Here is a 25,167-nt window from a genome sequence, read left to right as displayed (position 1 = left end):
GTTCCCTTTCCACCACATCCACAACAACATCTATTGTTTTTTGACTTTTACTAATTATGTGGCCATTCTTGCAGGAGTAACGTGGTATTTCATTGTGGTTTTAATTTTCATTTCCCTGATGATTAGTGATGTTGAGCAGTTTTTCATGCATTTGTTGGCTGTTTGTATATCTTCTTTTGAGAAGTGTCTGTTCATGTCCTTTGCTCACTTTTTTGATGGGAGTATTTGTTTTTTTCTTGCTGATTTGTTTGAGTTCCTTGTAGATTCTGGATATTAGTCCTTTGTCAGCTGTATAGTTTGTGAAGATTTTCTCCCACTCTATGGGTTGTAACAATCACTTTTCAAAAGAAGACATACACATGACCAACAAGCATATCAAAAAATCCTCAACATCAGTAATCATTAGAGAAATGCAGATCAAAACCACAGTGAGATGCTATCTCACACCAGTCAGAACGGCTATTACTAAAAAGTCAAAAAATAACAGATGCTGGCAAGGTTGTGGAGAAAAGGGAATACTTATCCACTGCTAGTTAGAATGTAAATTAGTTCAGCCATTGTGGAAAGCAGTGTGGTGATTTCTCAAAGAACTTAAAACAGAACTACCATTCAACTCAGCAACCCCATTATTGAATATATACTCTATGTCCTCACCCAAATCTCATCTCAAATTGTAATCTCCATGTGTTAAGGGAGGAACCTGGAGGACAGTGATTGGATTATGGGGGGCAGTTTCCCCATGCTGTTCTCTTGATAGTGAGTGAGTCTCAGGAGATCTGATGGTTTTAAAAGTGGCAGTTTTTCCTGTGCTTGCACTTCACCTCTCTCTCCTGCCACTTGATGAAGAAGGTGCCTACCTCCCCTTCTGCGATTATTGTAAGTTTCCTGAGGCTTTCCCAGCCATGCAGTACTGTGAGTCAATTAAAACTCTTTCCTTCATAAATTACCCTGTCTTGGGTATGTCTTTATAGCAGTGTGAAAATGGAGTAATACAATATCCAAAGGAAAATAAATCATTCTACCATGAAGACACATGCACATGTGTGTTCACTGAAGCACTTCTCGCAGTAGCAAAGACATGGAATCAACCTAAATACCCATCAACAATAGACCAGATAAAGAAAATGTGGTACATATACACCATGGAAGACTATGCAGCTATAAAATAAAACAAGATCACGTCCTTTGCAGCAACATGGATGGAACTAGAGGCCATTATCTTAAGTGAATTAACGCAGGAACAGAAAACCAATTACGCATGTTCTCACTTATAAGTGAGAACGTTAAGAACACATGGACACAAAGAGGGGAACAGCAAACACCATGTCCTACTTGAGGGTGAAGCATGAGAGGAGGGAGAGGATCAAAAATCTACCTATTGGGTACTATGCTTATAACCTGGGTGACAAAATAATCTATATACCAAGCCCCTGTAACATGCACATGTACCCCTGAACTGAAAACAAAAGTTAATGAATAAATAAATAAAAATGGTTAAAATGGTAAATTTTATGTCATGTATATTCTACCACAATAAAAAATAATATTTAAAACAAAATCCAAATTGTTATTTGTAGAAACTCAAGTATCTCTAGGGCTCCCTGAATTATCCCTAAGGTTCTGAGGAGTACGATTTGAAAACCACAGTCCTATAGGATAAATACAAATACTTGGCCATGACATATAAGGCCCTTTATGATCTGTTCCCTGGCCTCATTGTTTATCTCTCTCCATCTCATAACTTGCATTGTACTCATATTGAACTACTTGTAATGCCTAAATGTATTGTGTTCTCACACAAACATGTGCCTTGGCATATGCCGCTTCCTCTGCCTAGAATGCCCTTAACTCTCTTCTTTCCTACTCTTCCCTCCTCCATTATCATTGTCCTAGTCATCTTTCACATTTCAGCTCTAACTTTAATTCTCTGAAGCTGCCTTTTACCTTCCCAGGTAAAGCTTACCACTCTCTCCTAAGAGAACCCATCTTAACCACATGTATCTCTTCCTCTAACATTGTATTTGCAATTATTTGTTTGTATGTCTCTCTTTCCCTTTAGACTATGAACTCCTTGAGAGTAGGGATTTTAACTTATTCATCTTTGTGTCTCTAATATGTAGCGCAATGAATAAAGGATTTGGACGTGTGGGGTGAGAAAAGAGGAAGTGTCCAAGATGACTCAGATTTGCTGTTGGTTTGGTGACAGGTTAGATGGTGAGATAATTGAAAGGAACAGTGCTGGAATTGGAATAGGTTTGCATGGAAAGATAAATTCTGTTTTTTTCAATGTTTTTGTGCCATGCCACATGGGCATAGTCCACTAGAGGGATTCAGTAGGTAGTCATAATACAGATTTGGACGTCAGGAAAGAGTCTGGTTTGAACATATATATTTAGGGAGTCATTAGTATATAGGTATTTATTGGCACTCTAGGCATGGATGAGATCCCACAAAGAGAGTATATATAATAACAAAAGAGCTTAAGACAGTTCCCAGAGAGTATCAACATTTAATGGGCAAATATAGAAAGCATATCCCATAAAGTAGACTGGGAGATTGAGAATGGAGGACACAGGAGTTGCATGGCTCTGGAAAGGAGACTTGAGAGTCCAGGAGTTCTGTATATCATATAGATTTTCTACCACCCCCATCTTTTTAACCCTAAGGTTCTCCTGTTTCTGCAGAACCTGTTGCCAAGTGAACAAAGTAGGTTCCTTCCCTAGAGCACAGAGATTAAGACTCCATGGACTTTGGAACCATACTGCCTACATTTGCATTCTGACTGCCACTTAGTAGCTGGGTGACTTTGGTCTAGTTACCTAACTTATTTGTGCCTCAACTTTCATATCTGTCAAAACAGGGATAATTATAATATCTCCTTTATAGGACTTGTGAAAATTGAATTAGTTAATATGTATACAGTACCTTGAACAGTACTATAAACATTGTATAAACTTAGCTGTTTTTATCACTATCATTATCATTATTTTCCCTCTGCAAACACTTTAAGTTAAGGCTTATTCCATCTTGCTAAGTCAGTTGTTGCTTCTTAATCTGTACTCTAAAAATATGTTGCAACCTTGTGCCTACTATATTTCCTCTTCTGTGCTCTGTGATCTAGTGGGTTAGTACGTTTTTTATTCTTTTTAGTGGTGTCTTAGGAGGAACAGGAGAGATACGCTGGTGTTCAGTTTCCTATGTTTAAGTAGAATTTCCCATAATGCTGTATATGTTCTTTTTATATAGGAAGTTATTTGAAAGCCCGTTCCTGTGTAGCTACATTGATATTTTATTAGAATAATTTATGACTAATTATAATTTTATTTTTTGAAAGCCTTCTTTTTTTTTTGTTATTTTCCCCTTTAGGCATTCTGTTCCTGGGATCCTAACTATCTTTTTTCCTGAATTTTGAAGATTATTTTCTTAAAGTCTGGGACACTGATGTCTGACTGTGCTCCTTGGTATCCTTCAATCAGATTCCCATCTTTTTACTTCTATAATCAATTCTTCCTTGTGTGTCAACTTGAAGGCCAAAACAGCCATTTTATTCTTCACTCGTAGTATCTTTTGGGTAAATAAACAGTCAGCAGAGTAGATAAGGGATTTATCAAGTACTCTGCTTTCAGCCTCATGTGACTTAGTAAGTATTCAGATTATCCAAGTTTTTCTACTATGTTAATAATAACTTAAATATAGATAACCCTTTACAAATCACATTTGAGTTTTATCCCAGTCCCATTAGGTAAGATCGGTATTATCCCTGTTTTATGGATAAAAGAAAGTTTCAGTGGCTAGTTCAGTATTATACACATTGGTAAGTGGCAGAGGCAGAATTTTAACTAAGATTCTCTCTCCTAATCAAGTGCCTTTCCTGCTGTATCCCCTATCACTGATTGCCTTTATACGTTTTGTGATCCATTTCAGTAACAATCATTCCCTTTCTCTTTGACCAGGCAGACCATCTATCATAGCATACTTCTGTTTTTCACCCTCATTTATTCAGCCATACTACCTGCTTTAGGCCCATACATATTTTCTTCACACATAGAACAGGGTTTCCCAGCTGTGGCACCATTAATATTTTGGATCAAATAATTGTTTACGGGGAAGGAGGCTGTCCTGTGCATTGTAGGATGTTTTACAACATCTTTGGCCTTTACCCACTGGACGCCAGTAGCACACATACCCCACTCCTAAGTTGTGACAACCAGAATGTCTCCAGATATTGCCAGATGTCCTCTGTGAAGCAGAATTGCCTCCAGTTGAGAACCACTGCATATAGATCTACTTCATTTCTCTCCTGCCTCAGTTTTCTTTTTTCTTACAAATATGCTTTTCTATTCCAGCTGTAAAACTATTGTAATGTGCCTCCATGATAGCTGTGAAGTTATATTTCTCTTTTAAAGTTAAAATCTCTCCTTTATTATTTATTTGTTGCCATAGTGAACAAACACCCAAAGGTATTAAGTAGCATTTTTGACTCTCCTTACTTGATCTGTTCTCATTCTTCCGGAGAAAACTTCATTTTTCTTCATAGCTGTCCTTAATCAGAACTTTTAAGTCTCTGCAAATATGTTCTTCCCCATCTTTGTGATATATACTCCATCTTTGTCAATAATTTATCATTTTAATGTCTTAACAACAGGAAATCAAATCCTGTTTTGTGGTGATTTATTTCTAGAGAAACATTCATGTCTCTTAGCTCTTTTCTATTCTTGAGCCCCAACTCTCATTTGAAGAAGAAGGGAAAAAAAACACCCACTTTATCCTTAAGTCTATGGTTCTTGCTTGGATCATTGCCATAGATTCTTCTCAGGGTTCATCCGGAATTTTGTTTTGTTCCTATATGAAACTATAGATGGAAGTTTTGCTCAGCAGCTTTGAAAAACCTCAGCAGTCTCTCCTTTACATCTAGTTGGGATATGGGCCATTAAAATAACACAATGTTTTGTTTGGCTAAAAAGGGAAGGAAAAGACAAGAATGGACTAACATAGGATTTATTACAGGTATTAGCAGGCAGGTTTGATAAATCTCAGCAGGCTTTCCTTCACATCCTAGAGAGGATAAGCGGTACCCATTCTGGTTGGTAATAAGAGGAAAACAAAGGGATAATTGAGAAAATTATTTTCATTTTAGATTAGAGAGATTTGAGCATGAGTATAGGCTAAAAAGAAGGAATTAGTGAAGGAAAAAAATAAGTGGAAGATCTAAGAGAGAGGGAGAAGATAAGGGATCAGGGTCCCAGAGGAAATGGAGGGAATAGAAACAGAGGCAGAAGGCAGGACCTTGAAAACAAAGGCAGCTATTTCCTCTGAAACAAGGGGCAGGATGAAGGAATAAGTAATAGCAAAAGAATGAATGTGAGGTAAGGAGAGGGGAGGTTGGGGAGCCCTTGTTGATAACTTTCTTCTCTATAAAGTATTTGGTGAAATCATCTACCATTAGAAAGTGAAGATAGGTTTATATTCTTAAAAATGATGAGTTTGTATAATAGCTGCCATGGTGAATTAGATTCGTTAGATTAGAAAGTTAGTAAAGTAGGAATGAGGAAGAAAAGATGAACAATTGACCAAGGGTTCAGCTAAGGTTAGGTAGCATGTTTATAGTGGATCTCATCTGTTTGGTTATGCTGTTTCTTCAGTATTGCAGCCTACAAATAAACATAACACGCACACAGTTGGTTTAACCTGTGGTTGAGAATTGACATGGTGAGAATGGTAGAAGATCATATGTCCAGTGAGTTCTTAGGAAAATGTAATTGAAATTATCAACCATAGGGTTCAGAGCAAGAGTTGAAGGTCCAGAAGAGACTGATCTACTGACAGTATTAGAAAGTGTCAGTACATTGGTAGTCCAAAAAAAGGGTGAAGAACAGGATCCAAAGAAATGGAAGGATAGTAGGATGCAGTCAGGAATTTCGAGTTCGGAATCTCATAAATATAATTGTTTCATGTTATAAGGAATTCCAAAGGATAGCTATATAAAAGGTAGAGTAGAGCTAACAATAAGATACCATTTATCTTAGTCCATTTGTGCTGCTATAACAAAACACCTTAGACTGGGTAATTTAGAAACAATATAAATTTATTTCTCACAATTCTGGAGGCTGAGAAGTCCAGGGTCATGGTGCCAGTAGAATCAATGACTGGTGAGGACAGACATCCTGGCAGCCTCACATGGCAGATGGGGAAAAGGGATAAATGGTGTGTCCACACGTGGCAGAAGGGACAGAAGGGTAAAAGCAACTAGCTAATTCTCTCCAGTGCTCTTATCAGGCACCAATCCCATCCATGAAGGTAGACATTTCATGGCCTAATGATCTCCTAAAGGTCCTATATCCTAATACTATTACATTGGGGGATAAGTTTGAACATGAATTTTGGAGGAGACGCAAACATTCAAACCATGGCATGATTTATTTATCATTTAACTTTGCTTCATATATAGAATCTTAATTAATTCCCTACCACAACCCAATAAGGTTATCTCATTTGATGAAAGAACTTAACCCAAGATCATATAACTAGTCAGTGACAGAGCCAGGATTGTAACCTATTTGATACCAACTGCACTTAACTATTATACAATATAGCTTTTCCACAGTAAGGCTAATAATGGGAAGTTAGTTGCTTCAGCAGGACTTCAGAGGTTATTACAATGTTTAAGAAGCAAACCTCAGAATTAAACAAACTGGAAAATAATCTTTATCTTTTTTAAAGCTGCAGTAGGAAAGGTATTTCAGTATGGTATAATGAAAGGAGCATAGGACTTGACTGAAATCTTGAAATGGAATCTCAGGCCTACCACTTACTAGCTGTTTGACCTTAGGCAGGTCTTTTTTTTTTTTTTAATTTATTTATTATTATTATACTTTAAGTTGTAGGGTACATGTGCATAATGTGCAGGTTTGTTACATATGTATACTTGTGCCATGTTGGTGTGCTGCACCCATCAACTCGTCATTTACATCAGGTATAACTCCCAATGCAATCCCTCCCCCCTCCCCCCTCCCCATGATAGGCCCCGGTGTGTGATGTTCCCCTTCCTGAGTCCAAGTGATCTCATTGTTCAGTTCCCACCTATGAGTGAGAACATGCGGTGTTTGGTTTTCTGTTCTTGTGATAGTTTGCTAAGAATGATGGTTTCCAGCTACATCCATGTCCCTACAAAGGACACAAACTCATCCTTTTTGATGGCTGCATAGTATTCCATGGTGTATATGTGCCACATTTTCGTAATCCAATCTGTCACTGATGGACATTTGGGTTGATTCCAAGTCTTTGCTATTGTGAATAGTGCTGCAATAAACATACGTGTGCATGTGTCTTTATAGCAGCATAATTTATAATCCTTTGGGTATATACCCAGTAATGGGATGGCTGGGTCATATGGTACATCTAGTTCTAGATCCTTGAGGAATCACCATACTGTTTTCCATAATGGTTGAACTAGTTTACAATCCCACCAACAGTGTAAAAGGGTTCCTATTTCTCCACATCCTCTCCAGCACTTGTTGTTTCCTGACTTTTTAATGATCGCCATTCTAACTGGTGTGAGATGGTATCTCATTGTGGTTTTGATTTGCATTTCTCTGATGGCCAGTGATGATGAGCATTTTTTCATGTGTCTGTTGGCTGTATGACCTCTGAGCTTCTTTCTTTATCTGTAAAATGAGAATGATAATGAAAATAATGATAATGATATGTTAAAAAAAAAAAAAAGAAACCCTGTTCATCCAATTTCACAGCATTAATTTAAAGATTATCATAATGGATATAAAAAGTAAATAACTATGTAGATGGTTGTCATGGTGATAGTTATTTATCTGTCCGCTTTGTTTCCATGGGAAAGGGCAAGAAGTGCCAGTGGACTCAATCGTACATATCCAACATTTGGACCTTTGTCCTTTACTTAAAGAGGCACTCCAAAAAGTGAACAACATTAAGAAGTTTTCTCAAGATTGATGACTCAATATTTTTTTAAGTCTAATGACATATTATATATTCAATATAGCAGTGATGGATACATTTATTTTTTTTATTATACTTTAAGTTCTAGGGTACATGTGCCCAACATGCAGGTTTGTTACATACGTATACATGTGCCATGTTGGTGTGCTGCACCCATTAACTCGTCATTTACATTAGGTATATCTCCTAATGCTATCCCTCCCACCTCCCCCCAGCCCACGACAGGCCCCGGTGTGTGATGTTCCCCTTCCTGTGTCCAAGTGTTCTCATTATTCAATTCCCACCTATGAGTGAGAACATGCGGTGTCTGGTTTTTTGTCCTTGCGATAGTTTGCTCAGAATGATGGTTTCCAGCTTCATCCATGTCCCTACAAAGGACATGAACTCATCCTTTTTTATGACTGCATAGTATTCCATGGTGTATATGTGCCACATTTTCTTAAACCAGTCAATCATTGATGGACATTTGGGTTGGTTCCAAGTCTTTGCTATTGTGAGTAGTGCCACAGTAAACATACGTGTGCGTGTGTCTTTGTATGCAGCATGATTTATAATCCTTTGGGTATATACCCAGTAATGGGATGGCTGGGTCAAATGGTATTTCTAGTTCTAGATCCTTGAGGAATCGCCACACTGTCTTCCACAATGGTTGAACTAGTTTACACTCCCACCAACAGTGTAAAAGTGTTCCTATTTCTCCACATCCTCTCCAGCACATGTTGTTTCCTGACTTTTTAATGATCGCCATTCTAACTGGTGTGAGATGCTATCTCATTGTGGTTTTGATTCTCTGATGGCCAGTTATGATGAGCATTTTTTCATGTGTCGGCTGCATAAATGTCTTCTTTTGAGAAGTGTCCGTTCATATCCTTCGCCCACTTTTTGATGGGGTTGTTTTTTTTCTTGTAAATTTGTTTGAGTTCTTTGTAGATTCTGGATATTAGCCCTTTGTCAGATGGGTAGATTGCAAAAATTTTCTCCCATTCTGTAGGTTGCCTGTTCACTCTGATGGTAGTTTCTTTTGCTGTGCAGAAGCTCTTTAGTTTAATTAGATCCCATTTGTCAATTTTGGCTTTTGTTGCCATTGCTTTTGGTGTTTTAGACATGAAGTCCTTGCCCATGCCTATGTCCTGAATGGTATTGCCTAGGTTTTCTTCTAGGGTTTTTATGGTTTTAGGTCTAACATTTAAGTCTCTAATCCATCTTGAATTAATTTTTGTATAAAGTGTAAGGAAGGGATCCAGTTTCAGCTTTCTACATATGGCTAGGCAGTTTTCCCAGCACCATTTATTAAATAGGGAATCCTTTCTCCATTTCTTGTTTTTGTCAGGTTTGTCAAAAATCAGATGGTTGTAGATGTGTGGTATTATTTCTGAGGGCTCTGTTCTGTCTGTTTTGGTACCAGTACCTTGCTGTTTTGGTTACTGTAGCCTTGTAGTATCGTTTGAAGTTAGGTAGCGTTGTGCCTCCAGCTTTGTTCTTTTGGCTTAGGATTGTCTTGGCAATGTGGGCTCTTTTTTGGTTCCATATGAACTTTAAAGTAGTTTTTTCCAATTCTGTGAAGAAAGTCATTGGTAGCTTGATGGGGATGGCATTGAATCTATAAATAACCTTGGGCAGTATGGCCATTTTCACGATATTGATTCCATGAGCATGGAATGTTCTTCCATTTGTTTGTGTCCTCTTTTATTTCGTTGAGCAGTGGCCCCTTGTAAGTTGGATGCCTAGGTATTTTATTCTCTTTGAAGCAATTGTGAATGGCAGTTCACTCATGATTTGGCTCTCTGTTTGTCTGTTATTGGTGTATAAGAATGCTTGTGATTTTTGCACATTGATTTTGTATCCTGAGACTTTGCTGAGGTTGCTTATCAGCTTAAGGAGATTTTGGGCTGAGACGATGGGGTTTTCTAAATATACAATCGTGTCATCTGCAAGTAGGGACAATGTGACTTCCTCTTTTCCTAATTGAATACCCTTTATTTCTTTCTCCTGCCTGATCGCCCTGGCCAGAACTTCCAACACTATGTTGAATAGGAGTGGTGAGAGAGGGCATCCCTGTCTTGTGCCAGTTTTCAAAGGGAATGCTTCCAGTTTTTGCCCGTTCAGTGTGATATTGGCTGTGAGTTTGTCATAAATAGCTCATTATTTTGAGATACGTCCCATCAATACTGAATTTATTGAGAGTTTTTAGCATGAAGGGCTGTTGAATTTTGTCAAAGGCCTTTTCTGCATCTATTGAGATAATCATGTGCTTTTTGTCTTTGGTTCTGTTTATATGCTGGATTACATTTATTGATTTGCGTATGTTGAACCAGCCTTTATTCCCAGGGATGAAGCCCACTTGATCATGGTGGATAAACTTTTTGATGTGCTGCTGGATTCGGTTTGCCAGTATTTTATTGAGGATTTTTGTATCGATATTCATCAGGGGTATTGGTCTAAAATTCTCTTTATTTGTTGTGATGACTCAATATTTTTATGGGGTCTTAATTTCTTTTCTGTTTCTCAGAAGAAATGTCGGTATATGTTGGATGCGTTACCAAGCAATTTAAATTTCGTTTCCTGCTATTAGGTATTAATATTAACCGAGGCCTCCTATGCTTGGGAAATGTAATCAGTGCTCTTGGAGATGACAAAAAGGGTGGCTTTGTGCCCTACAGAGATTCCAAGTTGACTCGACTGCTTCAAGGTAAGCCCAAAGTGCCTCTAAAAATAAGAGAGTAACTGAAAATGATAGTGCTGAGAAAGCAAAGATGAAACAGGTAAAAAGCCAGCTATTTGGACTATGACATACACAGTTGTCTAATTGATAAATATGAGAGAGTGCTGTTGGCAAGCAGGTTTCTAAGATAATGGAAAAATGTCTTCATATATGACATTGAGAGCCAAGAAATCTGCGGTGCACCAACTGTACTTTGTACTTTGCACCTGAAAATGAATTTGGTTACTGTTTCTTTAATTATTAGTGCTGCTAAGCAGAATTCCCTGGAGAGTTAAGATCCACCTAGAGGGGGCATCCTAAGAATGTTTAATTTCACGAGTGGCTCCTAACTTACTTAGGCCAGGCCCCAGTTGTTTTAACCTGATTAACTGCTGAAATCACAATCCCTTTTGAGAATGGGGACACATGCAATAGGATTTAAATGTATATCGCATCAGAAATCTTAGATATCTATATATTTCCATTGTTTCAATATAAAAAACATTAAGAACGTTTTCTTGTAGCTCTGAATTTTAAGTCACCAACCCGAATGGACAGCTTTGCTTATATCCTACTTGTTTGATTTCATTTCCTTTCATTATTCTTTATTGTTCTTTTTCAGATTCTCTAGGAGGTAATAGCCATACTCTTATGATAGCCTGTGTGAGTCCCGCTGACTCCAATCTAGAGGAAACATTAAATACCCTTCGCTATGCTGACAGAGCAAGAAAAATCAAGAACAAACCTATTGTTAATATTGATCCCCAGACAGCTGAACTTAATCATCTAAAGCAACAGGTATAAGGAACTTAAAATTTGACGGGAAAAATTACAAGTATGTGAGTGGAATGGTAGAGCTTCTGTTTCTCAGTTTCTTCTCTATCAGAAGTTTAGAGATGTTGGTTAGGCATGTTAGTTTGGGGACCTCTTAAAATAACTCCTATTAACGTGTTTGCTGTCCATTTAAGATTGGGGGTAGCACTGGAGAGTTCACTGATAAAGAAGAAGTGAGCAGTGAGAGATGAGATGAGAGGTGTAGACAAGGGCTAAATTCTGAAGTTCCTTATATGACTTGTTAAAGAATTTGGAATTCAACCTGAAAGCTGTGAAGAGCCATTGAAGAGTTTTAAGTAGGAGGGTGACATGATGAAATGTGTGTTTTGGGGAGATCACTCTAGCAAGTATAGAGAAAATAGATTAGAAGTGGGCATGACTAGAAGAAGGAAAATAAATCACTGCACAAAACAAAGAAGAGAGTTCTAGAGAGAAGAAACATAGGTGGCAAAGTACAGTTGATTCTCAAACAATAGGAGTTTGGTCCAACCACAGATCAAAAATATGATGTTTGCAGAATGAGAAACCCATGTGTAAACTTTTTGTACATGTGGATTCTGCAGGGCTGACTGCAGGACTGGACTATGTGTGTACATTTTTGTATACGCACAGGGTATACAAAAATGTATATGCAGGGGAACCAATCCCCTGCATATACATAGGGATAGCTGTATAGTGGCCAGGAGCACTGACACTGCAACTAGCCTGCCCATGTTGAAATCTTAGCTCTGTAACTCACTAGCTATGTACCTTGGGCAAGTTCTCTGTGCGTTGGTATCCCTACCTGTACAGTAGAAATAATAATAATACCTTATTCTTAGGGTTTTCACGAGGGTTAAATGAGTCAATACATGTAAAGCACTTAGAACAGTACTTGCCATATAGCAAGTGCTGGAAGGGTCTGAGGTAGGACAGAAGTATAGTGCATTTGAAGACCTCAAAGAATGCCAGTGTGGCTAGAGCGCAGAAAGCAAGGAAAGAGTACAGGCTTACCTTAAGGATGTTGTGGGCTTGGTTCCAGACCACCACAATAAAGCAAATATTGCAATAAAGTGAGTCACAATTTTTTTTGTTTTCCAGTGCATAGAAAGTTATATTTACACTATACTGTAGTCTATTAAATGTGCAATACCATTATGTCTTAAAACAATGTACATACCTTAATTTAAAAATACTTTATTGCTAAAAAATTGTTGACGCTGAGACATGAAATGAGCATATGCTGTTGGAAAAATGGTGCCAATAGTCTTGCTTAATTCAGGGTTGCCACAGACCTTCAATTTATAAAAAAACACAGTATCTGTGAGGTGCAGTAAAGTGAAGCACAATAAACTGAGATGTGCCTGTATTCCAGGATAAGGCTAGAGGGAAAGCAGAGGACTGATCCAGGACTCATGGACAATGTTAAGAAGGATTTAAGCCAGGTAGTAACTTGATAATTTATATTTTTAAACAATGGCCTGGCTGCTATATAGAAATGTAGTAAAGCAAGAGTAGATTCATGGGGATCATTTAAGAAGGTACTGCAGTAGTCTAAGCGAGAGATAATGATGACTTGGACTTAGAGTGCTGGCAGTGGTGATAGAAAGAAGAAACCAATGAATTAGATAAGGGAATGACACCCAGATTTCTGGCATTTGGAACTGGATATTCACTCACCTGGGTTACACTGGAAAAGCACCAGGTTTGAGGATACCAGACAACTAAGTGGAAATATCAGGTAGATAGTTGAATATAAAAGTCTGAAGTTCAGAAAGATCTGTGCCTGAGGTAATTTTGGAAGTCACCAGTTTCAGGTAATAGAAACCAGAGGCAGAGATGAGACATTCAGAAGAGAATATAAGGAGAATGTAAGTAAGAAAACTCCTACTGGCTTTGGGGGACTTTACCATTTAAAGGACAAGTGGAGCAAAGATGAACCAAGAAGGAGACTTAGAAGATGAGTTAAAAGAATAGAAGGAAAACCAGGAAAATGTGTCTTGTAAGCCAAATGCTACCAAACAGTCAGTCAAGTAAAATGAAGACTGGAAAATTCTCATTGGATTTGGTGACATGCAGCTCATTTGTAACTTGGGCAAGTTATTTCATTGGAATGATGTAGGCAGTCATACTGGAGTTAGTCGAGGAGCAACCGAGTGGCGAGCAAAAGAAAATGGAGGCAATTGGTGTATTACTCTCTCAAACTTTGTGAAAAAAGAGAGAAATAGGGTAAGGGAGATAGGAAATGGGGTTGGGGAAGACGCTTTTGTTTTGTTTAAGATGGGAGAGACTTGAACATGTTTTAATCTTAATAGGAAGGATCTTATAGAAAGGGAGAAATTGAAAATATAGAAGAGAGAAGGGATAACAGAGTAAGATTCATAAGATGGCGAGAAGAGTAGGAATCCAAAGCACATGCAAGAAGACCAGTCTTGGGAGGGAGAACAACTCCCCTTGTGTCATAGGAGGGAATGGGAGAGGATGCTTATACATGCGCTCTGGTTTAAGATCCATCTACATGAAGCCTCCCTTTGACTATTTCGGTTTTTGTTAATTTGCTTATTCTGTCTTGTATTATTTCCTACTATTTTAGACTTTAGGCTTATCTTTCTTAACTAGATTGTAAACTTGAGAGTAGGAGTCGTATTTTATTTTTATATGTCCGAACATTGTCTAGCCCAGTGCTGAGACTGATTTTGAAAAATAGGTACTCAAGGCCAGGAGCAGTGGCTTACACGTGTAAGTCCCGCACTGGGAGGATGAGGTCAGCGGATCAGTTGAGGTCAGGAATTCAAGACCAGGCTGGCCAACATGGTGAAACCCTGTCTCTACAAAAAATACAAAAATTAGCTGGATGTGGTGGCAGGCGCCGGTAGTCCCAGCTACTTGGGAGGCTGAGGCAGGAGAATCACTTGAACTTGAGAGGCAGAAGTGTCACTGCACTCCAGCCTGGGCGACAGAGCAAGACTCTGTCTCCAAAAAAAAAAAAAAAAGAAGAAGAAAAATAGGTGCTCAGTAAAAACTCATTAAGATGTAGATAAAATGGACAACTCATCTTCTATTTAATAGTTGTTCATGTAATGCTGATTGTCCTGTTATCATTGGATCATCAACTATGTATGATGCCTTTGGTAGTATCTAAGATATGCTATTTGCCTTAGATTTCATAGACATTTAGTAAAATTACCCTATTGCTAATTGTGGTAATTTTACTGCCAAGGGATGAGTAGCATTTGGTTGGTGGCTAGCTGATTATGTTTCTTTGCTTCTCCCAGGTACAACAGCTACAAGTCTTGTTGCTACAAGCCCATGGAGGTACCCTGCCTGGATCTATAAAGTAAGAGTCATAGATTAATTTTAATTGTGTATTCTAGTAGAGGCTATTTTTCCTAATAATAGTTTTTCCCTGGTTTCTGCTAGCACTTGGTGTCAAGGTAAGGATCTTACCAATTTTGCTGACTATTTAGGACTTAGTTATGTTTGAAGCAGCCTAATGTAACAGAAAGAGCATGGGTTCTGGCCTCAGAAATTTATTAATTGGAATTCTATTGTGAGGAAGAGCTGTCTCTTTTTCCTCATTTGTTTGACATCTAGTTATATTTGTATAGATTCATGGATATTTATTTTATTCTATGGGTTAACATCCAGCACTATTATTTGTTTTTTTGCTCAAATTGTTCCTGCTTTGTCCATTAGGAGCTCCTTCAGGTTGGCTCTTCTCAAGTTTTTGATCATTTCTACAAGAGTTTCCAAACTCATCTTGTATTTTCCCTCCCCCAGTTCTGGAATCAGCCATGTCTCCAAGGAGCCCTAGTTCCTTTCTTTTTTTGTCGATGGAAAATTGTGTTTAGAAACCAAGATTTGGGTACTAGTGCCAGCTGTGTTTATTGGTACTAGAGTTTTACTGCTTCTAAGCACTCTGAGCAGGTAGAGCTCAGAAATAGTCTACATGTGTAGTAACATACACATATACCTTCATCTATATTTTTGAATATATCTATCTGCATATATATTACAAACCATGAGTTTATACGGACACCTCTGATACTATTCCAATGTGACAGGGTTCATTTTGGTTTTTCCCCTTTCCTTACTTGTAATTTCTTTCTCCAACAGTAAGAAACCCAGCTCTCATCTGCAATCTATTTATTTACTTGTTCAGTTCTACTATACACATAAAGTAGTTTCAGAATTATTAGCCTATATCTCTGTGGGAAATACTTTTTATGAAATAGATTACAGCATTTTTGTACAGTTCTTTTTATCTTTAGGCTTAGAGAATCTAAGCAAGATAACGTTTCCCACAGTTACTGTTTGTATTCCCTTTTAGGCACTCTCCCCCGAAATCTTAGTTACTTTTTTTTGTTTATATTTTAGGTATGTGAAACATAATGGATCTAAGAGTCAGAGTTATACAAAAGGATATACTTAGAGCAGAGAAATGCAAATTAAACCCCAGTGAGATATCACCTCATGCCCATTAGCATGGCTACTATTATATAAATGAATAGATAAATAACTGAAAATAAGAGGTGTTGACAAAGATGTGAAGATATAGAGAAATTGGAAACCTTGTACACTGTTGGTGGGATTGTAAAATGATGCAACCACTATGGAAAACAGCATGGAGGTTCCTGAAAAAATTAAAACTAGACTTACCATATGATCCAGCAATCCCACTTCTGTGTATATATCCAAAATAATTGAAAGCAAGGTCTCAAAGAGATTTCTTCACGACCATGTTCATAGTGGCACTATTCACAATAGTTAAGAGGTAGAATAACCCAAATGTCTATCAACATATGACCTGATAAAATGTGGTGTATACATGCAACAGAATATCACTCAGCCTTAAAAAGGAAGGGAATCCTGTCACTTGCTAACATGGGTGGACATTGAAGATATGCTAAGTGAACTAAGCCAGTCACAAAAAGACAAATACTGTACGATTCCACTTATGTGAGGTATCTAAAGTAGTCAAATTCATAAAACAAAGTAGAATGGTGGTTACCAGGGACTGGGGGGTAGGTGGGAAAGGGAAGTTGTTTAATGGGTATAGAATTTTAGTTTTGCAAGATGAAAACATTCTGGAGATCTGTTTCACAGCAAGCAATGTGAATATACTTAACACTAGTGAATAGCACACTTAAAGGTGATTAAGATGGTAAGTTTTATGTTTATATGTTTCCCATGATTTTCCAATTTGTATTTGTATAAATTTATGGGATGTAAGTGCAATTTTATTATATGGATGTTGTGTAGTGGTGAAGTCTGGGGTTTTAGTGTATCCATCACCTGAATAATGTACATTGTAACAACTTAGAAACACAAAGTTAAATACTGGATGTTCTCACTTACAAGTGGGAGCCAAATAATGTGTTCACATAGACCTAGAGTATGGAACAATTGACATTGGCAACTAGGAAAGGTAGGAAGTTTGAGGGGAGTGGGTGATGAGAAACTACTTAATGCATACATGTACCACAATTTTTTTCAAAAAGGAAAAAGGATACACTCAGTGAGGTAAATGTCATTCCCTCTCCATCCCTGCAACTCTGTTCCCATTCCTATTTCCCACCCTTATTTCTACCTCTTTTCTACCATTATTCTCCCTACCCCTGTATTTAACCCATCTCTTTAGTTTCTGGTTTAGCCTTCTTGTATTTCTTTTGTACAAATGAGCAGATACCTGTGTATTTTATTATATCACCTTTTTTTCTCATATGAATGGTAGGGTACTGTATGTAATGATTTTATACTCTTTGTGGCTTTGCTTTGTTCAGTATTTCCTGGAAATCATTTCTAACCAGTTCAGAGAAGTCTTCCTCATTCTTTTTTGCAGGTGCATAGTACTTTTATTGTGGACATGTGCCATACATATCAATTCAACCCCTTTCCTATGTATGCACATTTAGGTTGTTTCCAATGTTTTGCAATTACAAACATGCTGCAGTGAATAACTTGTATGTATATATTTTTGTATTGTCAGAGGTTTATCTTAAGGGTAGGTTTCTAGAAGTTGGATTGCTGGGACAAAAGGTAAGTACATTTATACCTTTATAAGGTATATTCACCTCCAGAAGAGATGTACCAGTTTGCATTCCTACCAGCAGTGTATGAGAAAACCTGTTTCCCCACAGCCTCACCAATGGAATGTATTGTCATACTTGTTCAATTTTTGGCAGTCTGATAGTTGAGAAATGCTATCTCAGTGTTGTTTTACTTTGTATTTCTTATGAGTGAATTTGAGCATTTTTTCTTATGTTTAAGGGCCACTTTTATCCCTTTTGCTGGTGAATTGTCCATGTCTTTTCTCATTTTTCTATTGGGTTTTTTGGTCCTTTGGCCTCTTTTTATTTTTATTTATTTTTTTTTTTTTGAGACAGAGTCTCGCTTAGTCGCCCAGGCTGGAGTGCAGTGGCGCGATCTCGGCTCACTGCAAGCTCCGCCTCCCGGGTTCACGCCATTCTCCTGCCTCAGCCTCCCGAGTAGCTGGGACTACAGGCGCCCGCCGCCTCGCCCGGCTAATTTTTTGCATTTTTAGTAGAGACGGGGTTTCACAGTGTTAGCCAGGATGGTCTCGATCTCCTGACCTTGTGATCCGCCCGCCTCGGCCTCCCAAAGTGCTGGGATTACAGGCGTGAGCCACCGCGCCCGGCCCTTTGGCCTCTTTTTAAAAATAAATTGTGGTAATATATACATAACATAAAATTTACCATTTTAATTATTTTAAGCATACAATTCAACGGCTTTAAGTTCATTCACAATGTTGTGCAGCCATCACCACCATCCACCTCCAAAACTTTTTTTCATCTTGCAAAACTTAAACTCTATACCCACTAAACAATAACTCCTCATTTTCTCTCCCCCTGGCCCCCGGCAACCACCATTCTGCTTTCAGTCTGTATGAATTTGACTACTCTAGGTACCTCATATAAATGGAATCATACAGTATTTGTCTTTTTGTGACTGGCTTGTTTCACTTAGCATAATGTCTTCAAGGTTCATCCATGTTGTAGCATATGTCACAATTTCCTTTGATTTTAAGATTGAATAATATTTCATTGTATGTTGTGTATCCATTCATCCATTGATGGACACCTGGACTGCTTACATCTTTTGGCTATTGTGAAAAACGCTGCTATAAGCATGGGTGTACAGCTAGGTATGGTGGTGCATGCCGAAGTCCCAGCAACTCAATAGGATGAGGCAGGAGGATTGTTTGAACCTAGGAGTTCAAGGCTGTAGTATGCTAAGATAGCACCTGTGAATAGCTACTGCGCTTCAGCCTGTGCAACATAGTAATATTCCGTCTCTTTAAAAACAAACAAACAAAAAAACATGGGCCAGGCATGGTGGCTCATGCCTGTAATCCTAAGCACTTTGGGAAGCGAAAGTGGACAGATCACTTGAGCCCAGGAGTTTTAGACTAGCCTGGGCAACATGGCGAAAACCCCGTCTCTACAAAAAATACAAAATTAGCTAGGTATGATGGTGTGCACCTGTAGTCCCAGCTACTTGGAGTTGAGAGGATCACCTGAGCCCAGGGAGGCTGAGGCTACAGTGAGCTGTGATCATGCCACTCACTCTAGCCTAGGCAACAGAGTGAGACCCTGTCTCAAAAAAAAAAAACAAAAAACAAAAAACAGACACACACACACACACACAAAACAAGCAACAACAACAACAAAAACATGGGTGTACAAATATCTGATCATATCCCTGCTTTCAATTCATTTGGGTATATACCTAGAAGTAAATAGCTAGATCATATGGTAGTTCTGTTTTTAATTTTTAAATCAAGCCACCATACTGTTTTCCATAGTGGCTGTACCATTTTTTATTTATTTTTTATTTTATTTATTTATTTATTTATTTATTGAGGCGGAGTCTCGCTCTGTCACCCAGGCTGGAGTGCAGCGGTGCAATCTCGGCTCACTGCAAGCTCCGCCTCCTGGGTTCACACCATTCTCCCGCATCAGCCTCCCGAGTAGCTGAGACTACAGGTGCCCGCCACCACGCCCAGCTAATTTTTTTTTTTTTTTTTTTTTTTTTTTGTATTTTTAGTAGAGACGAGGTTTCACCATTCACAGATGGTCTCAATCTCCTGACCTTGTGATCTGCCCGCCTCGGCCTCCCAAAGTGCTGGGATTATAGGCGTGAGCCACTATGCCCAGCCTGGCTGTACCATTTTACATCTCCACCAGCCATGCACAAAAGTTCCAATTTTTCCACACCCTTACCAATGTGTTTTTTTTATAATAGCAACCCTGTTTGGCCCTTATTTTTGACAGTTTTTTATATATTCGTGATATTAGCCCTTTGTCTGTGGTGTGTGTTACAAATAATTTCTCCGAATTTGTCAGTTTTCTTTTACTTTATGATGTTGTCATACAGAAAGTTATCATTGTTACGTAGTAAAGCTTATTTTTTTATTGCCTCTGGATTTTTTCAGCAGCTTTATTGAGCTAAAATTTACATATCATAAAATTCAGTCATCTTATGTGTACCGTTCAATGATTTTTATTAAATTTACAGAGTTGTACAACTGTCACCACAATTCAGTTTTAGAACATGTCCATCACCCCAAAAAATTTCCTCATGCCCATTTGCCATCACTCTCATTTCCACTCCCAGACCAAGGCAACCACTAATCTCTTTTCTGCCTTTATAGATTTGCCTATTATAGACATTTCGTATACATGGAATCATAGAGGATGTAGTCTTTTTTTGTCTGACTTCTTTCACTTATGTTTTGTGGTTCATCCATGTTACAGCATGTGTTAGCACTTCCCTTTTCTTGCAGAATAGTACTCCATTGTCTAGATAGGCCATATTTGTCCATCCATTTACCAGTTGATGGAGGTTTGGGTTGTTTCCACTTTTTGGCTATTATGAACACTGCTGTTGCAAACATTCACTTGTAAGTTTTTATATGGACATGTGTTTTCATGGGGTAAATGCCTGGGAATAGAATTGCTGGGTCATATATTTAACTTTTTATGAAACTGCCAAACTGTTTTCCAAAGTGGCTATACCATTTACATTCTCTGCATGCTTCTGGATTCACAATTAGAAAGCCGTTCCCCACACCAAGGTTAAAAGAGGAATTCGGCCGGGCACGGTAGCCTGTAATACCAGCACTTTGGGAGGCCGAGGTGGGCGGATCACAAGGTCAGGAGATCGAGACCATCCTGGCTAACACGGTGAAACCCCGTCTCTACTAAAAATACAAAAAATTAGCTGGGCATGGTGGCAGGCGCCTGTAGTCCCAGCTACTCGGGAGACTGAGGCAGGAGAATGGCGTGAACCACTGCACTCTAACCTGGGCGACAGAGCGAGACTCCGTCTCAAAAATAAATAAAAATAAAAAAGAGGAATTCACCCATGTTTTCTTCTAGTAATAATGTCGTTTTATTTTTTACATTTCATTTTTGCATTTGGTATTTATTCTTATGTATGATGTGAGCCTACTTTCTTTCAATATTTTTGTTTTCAATTACTCATTTTTTCTGATTATAAAAGTGACTAATTGCTTCTAGTAGAACATTTAGAGAAGTATAGAGAATAAAACTTAAAGTTGCTATAATTTCATCACCCAGAGATGACTACCTCTTTCTTCCTAATTTTCCCCCTTTAGATAATTGACTCTGGGTTTCCTGATTACATTTTATTCTCACTATACTCATTTAGAAGCAATTGACCCATCTTCCTTTCCTTTCAGTTTAGCACAAAAAGTTCCAGACTTCTGATTGTCTAGAATATACTAAAGGAAATAGTTTCAGCTGCAAAAGTAATGGATTCTAAGAAACAGTTGATGAATCAAACAATTAAACTTAATTGTTCAATATTTTACAGAGAAATAAAGATGCTCCTTTTCTTAAGAAAGTATATTTATATTTTTAGAGACATTTTATAAGGCTTGTTAACAAAAAGTATATTTTACATATATGAATGTTTTCACTTTTTGTCCTTAGACTATGTTCTTTTGTTTTTTAACATGTTATTGAAGCTTTTGTATTTATTTTCTGTGAGTGTTGGTCAATTTGCACATGCTCAGTTTACTTGAATTCCTAGCCTTGGCAATTAAATAGCATGTGAAAACATTGGTTTTCTGTTATATTTTCTTTTTCAGTCTGATCTTTGCTTGGCCCTGGTCCTGTTTTTGCTTTACTTTTAAAGATTTTACCCATTACATGGCTGTCCTATATCATGTAGTCCTATAATATATCTATAATCTTGCCAAGAACTCTTTTTTTTTTCCTTACTTTTATATCCAGGATTCTCTGCGTTCTTATAGTACCTATCTCTGTAGTCAGCATAATAGTTAAGAGCATGGACTCTGAAACTAGACTGCTGAGCTCAAATCTCAGCTTCACATTACCTACTAGCTGTGTGGCTATAGGTTATTTAACTTCTTTGTGCCTCAGTTTCCCCAGCTGTAAAATGGGGATAACAGTAGAACTTACCTCATAGGGGCTGTTGGGAGAATTTTAAAAAATTTAATGTATATAAAGTATTTAGAATAGAGCCTAGCCCATAATGCTATAGAAGTGTTAACTATTATTAATTACAGTAGTATTTAAATATTCAAGAATTTGCCTCAAATTACAATGAAGAACCTACTTCTATGTGCTAAATTTTCCTTGGAAAAATCAACAATTAAACTTAAATATGATTTTCCCATTTAGAGAAATCCTGGAAATTTTTTAGGGAAATAAAAAACGATTGAGTTAAAAGTATCATTACTTTGAAGCTTGTCAGCTTGTCAGCTTACATGAATGACACATGGAAGTTTTCAGTTTAATAAATAAGGAAATAACACTTAAATTTACTAATAGCTTATTTTTATAGTCTGCATTTTAATTGAACATTCCTTCATAAGAGTCTTAGTAAATGCTCAACAGTGTCATATGAGACCTTATTGTGTGACCTTGCTATTAACTTTTGATAAAGTGCCTTCTAAGATCTTCTATAAAAATTGATGGAGGTCTTAAGATGGGTGAGAGGGCATCTACTTTATTCCTGAAGTCCTTTTCTATCCTTTATTGAGATTGAGAACAGCTGTTCCCTGGCCTTTATTTTTCTCTTTTTCATAGCCTTACAACTATTCATTTTCCCCCTCAGTCTTCCTCAGATCAAATCTTCATATTTCTTCTGATCTTTTTTTAACCAGTCCTGTTTTCCAGTCTTTTGAACATTTCATCCCACTGGATTAAAACAAAAAACAAAAAACATATCAAGTGATATGTATACATTCCAAAGGTTCTTACCTATATGTATTCCTTCAAGCTATTTCTGACCCTCCCTTTTCCTCATATTTGAAATGGACACCATTGTTGTCTTGACTCACTCTAAGCAATTTAAAATTGATAGACAAATGAACAAGAGGCTATGGGTCATAAGTTTCAAGCAAAGCAAGCATTTAGAAGGGAGCACTTATTTATAAAGAATTGTGAAATGTTTTCTTAGTGGCTACTGGTCATCATTTCAACTTTTTGACTTCTCAAATGCTGTTTCCCTAAACTTTACAGTAAATGGGAAATATATTTATGTTGATTAGGTTGAATTTTGACCCTGAGTGGTGTCACTTCTACCTCCCCCATACCTCTCCCTTCTCTACTTCCCTAATCTTTAATGAGGGATTGAGGGTGGGAAGAAAAGGGAGACAACATGTATTTTAGCTCCAGTTAGCTATAACTTCATACCTACAGGACACAAACAGAAAAGATCCTAACCAAGAGTCAAGATAGAGGTTAGTCATTCCTGTTGCAACCATATCTGTCTCTGAATTAGTACCTTTCTCCAAACCATTGAAGTACTTCAGAGATGTGTTTATTGTACACCCAATATTCTACCTGAGTAGGAGGATAGATTGGGTTGGACACACTTTTCCCAGACTTTTGTGGTATAATTTTAACTTAATCCCCCTACCTATCCAAAAGGGCTATGGGATATATTTTTATCCACCTTTGATATAGGTATTATCAATCAGATATTTTTCTAATATGTTATTTACTTTGTTTTAGTGTAGAACCATCAGAGAATCTACAATCCCTAATGGAGAAGAATCAGTCCCTGGTAGAAGAGAATGAAAAATTAAGTCGTGGTCTGAGTGAGGCAGCTGGTCAGACAGCCCAGATGTTGGAGAGGATCATTTTGGTAAGGCCCCAAGAATAAACTACTAGCAATCTGAACATTTACTGGCTTTAGTTTCCAAAATATTTAACATGCTTTTCATTATGAGAGACAGGTTATGTTGAAAGAAATGTATTTGTATTACCATATCCTCCAGGGAGTCCCTCTGGGGTAAATATGTGGGCTTATAATCAAACATACAAAAAAGTTAAAAGAATTGTACAGTGAATACCTATGTATCTACCACAAAGAATCTATATAAATCCCATTTTAAAATAGATTCATTTAAAAATACCAGAAAGTAAAGAACCAAGTACCTCTATCACCTTAAGTCCTGCCTAATCTTTATCCATAATACTAAGTAACCGTTCCTTCTCTGAGATTTTAGTTATTTTCCATCTCTCTTCCCCTAATGTTGTCACATTTCATATCCCATACTAACAGCTGCCATGGTGAGATATAACAGCTGGGAAATTAATTTTAATTCATTTTCCATATGGTTGATTTCCAAATAGTGGATCACTATATAACTGATTACATGAGTTCTGACTCCTACTACCTGCCTGTCTGTCAGTAACCTCCTGGATCAGTGCATGCTGGCTCTATTACTAAGGTTTTTCTACTAGTCTAAATACAACTCAATTTTTGATAGCACAGCTATTGCCAGAAGCAAAAATGAGTTTCCACCAAAATATAATTGAACCTCTGTAATATATACACCTTCATGCATCAGTGTGCTCTCTAGTCAAGGAAGATAAGCTGCTTAAAGATTTCTTTCAAGTGGGCTAAATCCTACGTCCATTGTATTGTCCATTACTAACAGAGGGTGAAAATGGGATAGAGGGGATTTTTATATACAGTTTTCTGTCTCCAGTGCTGTATTTTGTGCTTTGAAGTAACTCTAGAAGCTGCGTTTCACATGTATGTGAATGAGGCTGATGTAACAGAAACTACTTCTTATTCTATCCACATACTCATCCGACCTTTATAAGGTTGTTACAGTCTCTGCCTGATAGGCTTATTGTTTGATATCCTGTCAGAACTTCATAACAAGCACAACATTTTTGTCCTATATAAACAATTCTTTCCAGATCTGTTATAGCATCCAGCATGTTACAGATACTGTGATTGAAATAAAACTGAAAATATCAATCACCCTTCCCAAAACGTAAGCTGCCTTCTGCCGTTTCTTCTTTCTCTACCATCATTCTTGTGCCGTACCCTTTTTCTTGCTGTCTTTTGCTAAAACTAGCCTACCATATTAGATAGTATAACTTAAAAAAAAAAATCTCAGCTCAAATTTAGTGTGAGGCCCTTTTATGTTTTAAATGCCCTTATGCTGGGGCTAGGGAACAGTGTAGTGTAGGAGGCAATTTAAAGTAAGTGGGGGTTTTTTTTTGTTGTTTTTTGTTTTTTGTTTTTTGTTTTTTGCAAACAGCAGGGACTAACATGCCAGGAAATATTGCTTTTTCCCCCTAGTTGCAAAGTTCTCTATGGAATTAAGGCTTCACACTCCACCCCATAGTCTGAGTTTCATGGCAAGC

The 25,167-nt window shown here is 37.6% G+C and overlaps 1 protein-coding gene across 1 annotated transcript in view; it reads left to right on the top strand.

The window, feature by feature from the left end:
- Positions 1-25,167, top strand: part of LOC105476663 (kinesin family member 4A) — a 131,351-nt gene that overhangs the window by 36,415 nt on the left and 69,769 nt on the right. The window contains exons 8-11 of the mRNA XM_011732795.3: positions 10,544-10,660; positions 11,295-11,470; positions 14,761-14,822; positions 23,515-23,647. Coding sequence (XP_011731097.1) covers positions 10,544-10,660; positions 11,295-11,470; positions 14,761-14,822; positions 23,515-23,647 — 488 coding nt within the window. The remainder of the gene's footprint in view (positions 1-10,543; positions 10,661-11,294; positions 11,471-14,760; positions 14,823-23,514; positions 23,648-25,167) is intronic.

The sequence above is a fragment of the Macaca nemestrina genome, chromosome X (assembly GCF_043159975.1).
Source record: "Macaca nemestrina isolate mMacNem1 chromosome X, mMacNem.hap1, whole genome shotgun sequence".
In the NCBI taxonomy this organism is placed as follows: Eukaryota; Metazoa; Chordata; class Mammalia; order Primates; family Cercopithecidae; genus Macaca; species Macaca nemestrina.
Note: the sequence above shows the minus strand (reverse complement) of the source record. Positions and strands in the feature narration are given on the sequence as shown.